Genomic DNA, 6,088 nt, shown 5'->3' with positions numbered 1-6,088 from the left:
TGAAGGTCTATAGGACAGAAGCAGTCTTGAGTATATGTTGGTTCTTGTTGTTCTTTCGAGTGCTACTGTGTTTAAAAGTGAACCGTTAGAAATTGTGGGTAAAAGGTGATGCATTTGAAACAGCCTGGCTACAGTGCTGAAAAGAAACCTTGGGTTGTTCTTATATTCTTTTGTTACTGATGTGTAATGCTCATTGGTTGAATTCCCAAAGTGTGAAGTTTATAAGATTAAAGACTAGCTAAATATTTTATTCTTAGTGGGGAAGGTAACTCACAAAATACCACCATAAGTGCTGATAACAAACTGGATTTTTGTGTGACCTGCATCACAAAAAAGTAATGCTGTTGTTTCCTTGATGCATTGTCTAGCCAGATGTTTATTTGTACACATTTGCTGAACCGAACATTACTGAAAGGTTTGGGCAAGTAGGTAGATTCTTTCACCAGTTTAAATTGGAATACATTATGAAATAAAACAGATCTGCATGATAATTGTATGGATTGTGTTTACGAGAAGTCAGCTTGTTTTCGGGTTTATAATAAACAGTAGTGCTGTGGGGTTAACATGCAGTATGTTCTATATGTATATACTTACTGGTTTGTCTCATGTTTAAGATGTAGGCCAGCCTGGATGAAAGTTAAGCAAGAATGAGAGACTGAAACTATGTATATCTTATAATTATGTCTATATATTGGATTGCAGCCAAGACAGTGTAAATCCTGGCAGCTCTGAGATTCTCTGGCAGCAGATGTGATGTGATCTACTGATCCAAGTTCAATCATAACATTTCAACAGGCCAAGATGTAGTGGATACTTTTTTTGTTTGAAAGGTTGGCACTGCTGAGTGTTGTGTTAAATGAGCTATCTAGAGTTTATTTTCTTCTCTTTGGTCTGAAAGCAAGCCGAGGTGAATTCCTGCCTTCGTCAATACATGGCCACTTTGATGTAATGACTTCACTACTGGTATACTACTGCTCTTTTACTTTAGTGTAAAAAAGTAATAATTTTCTTACAACCTCACAAACCTACAAAAGACATTTCAACCAGTATTGCAACTAATGGTTATTTTCCTGATGTATTAATATCTTTCTTATTTTTAAAGTACTTTAACATTTAGTGTGAAAAATGTCAGAAAATTATGAGAATGCCCATCACAATTTCCCAGAGCCGAAGGAGGCGTCTTCAGATTAGCTTGTTTTGTTTAATCAACTGTCTAAAATCCCAAGATGTTCAACATACTGTGATATAAAACAGAGAAAAGCAGAACATATTCACGTTTTGAGAAGCTGGAACAAGATGTTTTGAATTTCTGAAACAACAATTAATTGATGATTACAATTGGGGCGGCTGTGGCTCAGTGGTAGAGCGGTTGCCTGCCAATTGGAAGGTTGGTGGTTTGATCCCCCACCTCTGCAGTCATTGTCGAAGTGTCCTTGGGCAAGACACTGAACCCCGAGTTGCCCCCGGTGCTGCGCATCGGAGTGTGAATGTGTGTGAATGTTTATCTGATGAGCAGGTGATACCTTGTACAGCAGCCCCGGCCACAGTGTATGAATGTGTGTGAATGGTGAATGTTTCCTGTAGATGTAAAAGCGCTTTGAGCAGTTGTTAAGACTGGAAAAGCGCTATATAAATACAGCACATTTACATTTACAATTGTTGATGATTGACTAATCTGTTCTATAATTTCAGCACCAATTTTGATCTCCACTTCTCATTAAAGAAAAAGTGCATTTTTTTCCTCTCATGGAAATCAGTCTGTGACTTGTTCATATCCATCCTCCACCCTGGTGGGTGGAGATTCCTGAAATCTAACCATCAATCCTCAGTTACGCTGTCTCCTCCTCTTAGCTCTGATCATAGGATTTGCCAATCAAAACCACAATGGTTGTGTAATACCAATCAAACATGTTTGGAAATGTAGAATTTACAGTATTGATTAATAGTCAAAGTCTACTCAGTGGTTTCCTAGAAATAATGAAACACAAGTTAATTCACAAATTCACATTCTTTTTGGCAATCGTCATCGCTGCTGAAGGAGGAAGTGTCCATGTGCATTGTGTCAAAGCGTGTCATTGCCTTTAGTCTCTTTTGACATATTCATCTACATTCCTGTCCTTCCTCACCATCATCTTCTTTTTTATCCCTGCAGCTTTAGCCTTTTGACATTTAAGTTCTTCTCCCTACCTTTTGTCTTCCTGTTTTGTTTATCTGCTCCTTCTACTTATTCTCTGTCCTTTTCACACTGGTTTTCCTCGCCCATTACCCTCCTCTTCATTATTGTCTTCTTCCTCTGCTCCCTTTCTTAAGTTCCAATGCAGCCAGATTTCTGTGAATGACAGGCTCACCCTATATCTTTCAGACTCCAACATTTGCAGGAGATGTCCAGAGAACTGTAAGAAGTGCACCACCTCCAATATCTGCACAGAATGTAAACCTGGAATGAGGTAAGCTGGTGGTCACACTAAGCAATCCCTGAGTCACGGATTAAAGCATTGATAATTTTAGTGTCTTGGCAGGAAGTGATTTCAGTCTTGTCTGTCTTTAACACCACCATGTCTGACATCAGACAAAGTGGGGCTGCGTTTACTTTTGCAACTTTCCACAACCGACAGTCCAACATTCAAGCCTACTTCACACAGCAATGGGCCAGTTGTGTGGAGGCAAAAAAGTACAGTAAGCAGTGTTTGAACGCAAACTCTTTTAAGGAAAGATTATCAGATTGTCTGCCTTTCACCCCCTCACTATGACGGCAGGCTTTTCGGTCCACCTTCAAGTGAGGCTCTTTGAAACGACTAAAACACGTCTGTCTATAAACATGATCAGACCACTAGTCCCACAGAACGTTTGTTTCAAGCATACCTCCTGCTTTAATGTTAATTGTCTGCATTTACCCATTTCTTTTATCCAAAGTACTTGAAAATTTGCCTCTCATGATAGCGGCAAGCTACCATGCAAGGTGCTGGCCTAACAATCAGGGGCAACTTGAGGTTCTGTGTCTTGCTCAAGGACACTTTGACTGAGGATCAAACCTCTTGAGCCACAGCCGCCCTGATGTTCCCCATGTAAATGAACAGTTTGGTTCATATGCAATTCACCTACATATATGGTTTAAAATATTGATAAATTATATTCAAATCGTTTAGCAATATGGTGTCCATGTGACCAGACCTGCTAGTATTAATCACAGCTTGTCCATTTCCGTTCATTCTACCATTACAGATGGTCCTCTGTCATACGTACAAAGAGCCAAGGTTTTGTCTTTTTGCATTCATTGCGCTTGAATGTCAGTGTTGTGGTTTCAGAATAAAAACCTATTGTGTTCATCCACTCTAATGCTGCAAGAATAGTGTTGCTAATTCAGACCAGCATATTGTGTTACACTGGTTTGGGTTTGCAGCATTAGCCAGAAAACCAGGGCTTCCCATCTGTTTTCTACATTAGACCCAAATTGAGTTAACAGTTTCACCCTGTGACCCAAGCTTATTAAAGCTCACATATACTCATGTCATGCGGAGACCAACAACAAGCGGAGCTGTTGCCCATTTTAGGTTGTGGTCTTTGAAGAACCTTTGATCTAAGCCATTTAGGTAACCACATAGACATGTTGCAGTTCATTTTCTGTCCACTTCCACAGTAGCCTCTTTAAACCGCCCCAACTACACTTGACCTAACAAAGGATAAGGGCATTTCAAAGTGCTGGAATTCTTGATAGGTCATGAAGGAAACACTTGTGAAGTGCTTAAAACATATTGTGGTCTTGAACCCAGCTTTAAGGGTTCATTGTAGGCAGAGGTGGAGGTGGGGACACTTGTAAGCCATAATTTCCTCTGAATGCAAGCATGACCACAGTAACTCATACACACACATACACACACACACAGTCTCCCATTCAGTACACCATTCATTGTCGGTTGGAAGCCAAGGAGGAAGAAAGGACCAGACAAGATTGTTTCTGGGAAACGTTAGCTAACACAGACCAGCTGTTTTTTCAGTTTAGCACGGAAAGCTCACCAACCTGTCCTCACTCTGACTTCACAGAGCTGACTTTATAACCTCCAAACCTCCTAACTGACCTCAACCGCTACATCTGGTACTTGCAAACCTCTTGTATATACTGTATTTCTTCAAAACAACAAATTCCCTTCAACTACTCGGTTAAATCTAGAAGGCCTTATAGTCCTGTACATCAGTGCAAAAGTGAACTAGGCCTACAGCTGATGTGTACACCCACATGATCACTGGTGTAGCAGTTGTTTTCTCATTCTTCCTAAATATCTGCCCAGAAAGAAAATTGCTCAGTAGCATCTAGCTTTTAACAAGCAATCTTTAACTGATTTGCAGTTTTGAAACACAACAGACATTTTACTTTTTTGAAACTTACCTGTGCTCCTGCCTGTTTGGATTTTATGTTGGTGATTAAAGAAAATTAGTTATATGTACTTACTTTACCCCCTAATATTTACTATAATGGTATGGATGTGTATCTTTTTATGTTTCACTTTCTAGTCTTCAGGGAAACAAGTGTCAGATGACGTGTGACCCAGGGACTTATTACAACGGCCACAAAAGGACTTGTGAAACCTGTCATCGGGCCTGTGCCACATGTGCAGGTAGGAAGTTCTAATATTATTAGAATACCATTTATTACGTAGGTCAGTGTGTTTTTTTGTTGTTTATCAGACATTATTTGTCATCTGATTTTAAGTGTGTGTTTATGTGTTTTTAAGGCACAGGTATAGAGGCGTGCACAAAGTGTGCAGATGGCTACTTACTTGAGGACTGGCGGTGTGTGTTAACATGCAGCTCTGGCTACTACCTGTCAGAGCAGACCTCAGACAGTGGGCAGGTGCAGAGGTCCTGTAAAAAGTGAGTCTGCACACCTGCCAACACCCCGACAACACAGTGAACTTGTAGACTCTACAAAGAAAAACAAGGAAATCAATTTATTTAAAGCCGGTAGTATTAAGTTTTGTGCTGAGGATGATCATATAAGTGTAAATACAATGTATAGTTTCATTTTTCTTTTACAAATGGTTTTCTCTCTTTGCAGTTATTTAAGTAAAATCTGATATGGATGTATTCTAACCAACTAGTTCACACTTGCTAAAAATAACACATCTAAGACTACGATTACACGTTTCCGGCTAGTTTCATGAATGGACATTTCAATTTCTCAGTTTTCAAAAATAACATTGTCCACAGCTTCAGAAAAGTGTTTGTTTACCTGTACCCGTGTATATATGCCGTCAAGAGCATGCCAAACCTGTAGGTGGCAGTGTAACGAGAAGCTCAAGCCCACATTAGCCAATCAGAATCCCGAAATTGGCAACAACGGAAACAAATCAATTCCTTTCTCTTCTCTTCTTCACTTCCTCGGCTGCCTAAACCTCCGTTTGTCTCAGTTTACATGCAAACAAAGTTTTTCAAAATCTCCACTCGGTCCGGAGTTTTTAGAAACAAGTGTTTTGAGAGGCGAATTCTCCGTTCGTGTTTAAACAAAGGGCACAAACAAAGGAAAATGTCTGTTTTTCAAAATAGCCATGTACGTGTAAAGGGCCCCTAATACTACAGAAAAACTGTTCTAAGTATATTTCAAGTCTCATAAAGCACACATATTTATGAGTGAGCACTGTGTTGAAAGGATGTTCAATCTCTTTGAAGGCAAAACTAGTAAAAGATAGCTGAATATCCTTAATTTTCAAGAGGATATGTGAGCACAGTATAGTGCTGAATAGACTTGTATCTAATTCTTCATACAACCATCGACAGGTGTGACCATAGCTGCTACGAGTGCTCAGGGCCCGGAGAAAGGAACTGCAGCAGCTGTGTCAGTGGTTACAATCTGGAGGCAGGAGCCTGTGTGGTCAGCACTATCTGCAAAGATGGTGAGTTGTCAGCTTTCTCCTCTACAAGACGGCCTCAATGTGTTTATTTTATACTTTTTGCTCTGCCTCTTACAGGCAGTGTATAGTCATAATGCATCGGAGTATTGTTCGGAGGGAAAATTCTGTGAAGGCTTAAACCTGCTAGAGCATTGAATTGGACAGACTTACAATGGGAACAAAACATGCTTTATAATGCAATT

At 39.8% G+C, this 6,088-nt stretch overlaps 1 protein-coding gene across 3 annotated transcripts in view; it reads left to right on the top strand.

The window, feature by feature from the left end:
* The window catches only part of pcsk5b (proprotein convertase subtilisin/kexin type 5b), a 73,756-nt gene that overhangs the window by 46,264 nt on the left and 21,404 nt on the right, over positions 1–6,088 (top strand). For all 3 annotated transcript variants that reach the window (XM_032516303.1, XM_032516305.1, XM_032516304.1), the window contains exons 17-20: positions 2,363–2,447; positions 4,510–4,613; positions 4,731–4,869; positions 5,773–5,888. In XM_032516303.1, the coding sequence (XP_032372194.1) occupies positions 2,363–2,447; positions 4,510–4,613; positions 4,731–4,869; positions 5,773–5,888 (444 nt within the window). The remainder of the gene's footprint in view (positions 1–2,362; positions 2,448–4,509; positions 4,614–4,730; positions 4,870–5,772; positions 5,889–6,088) is intronic.

This window comes from Etheostoma spectabile, chromosome 5 (genome assembly GCF_008692095.1).
Source record: "Etheostoma spectabile isolate EspeVRDwgs_2016 chromosome 5, UIUC_Espe_1.0, whole genome shotgun sequence".
Classification (NCBI taxonomy): domain Eukaryota; kingdom Metazoa; phylum Chordata; class Actinopteri; order Perciformes; family Percidae; genus Etheostoma; species Etheostoma spectabile.
Note: the sequence above shows the minus strand (reverse complement) of the source record. Positions and strands in the feature narration are given on the sequence as shown.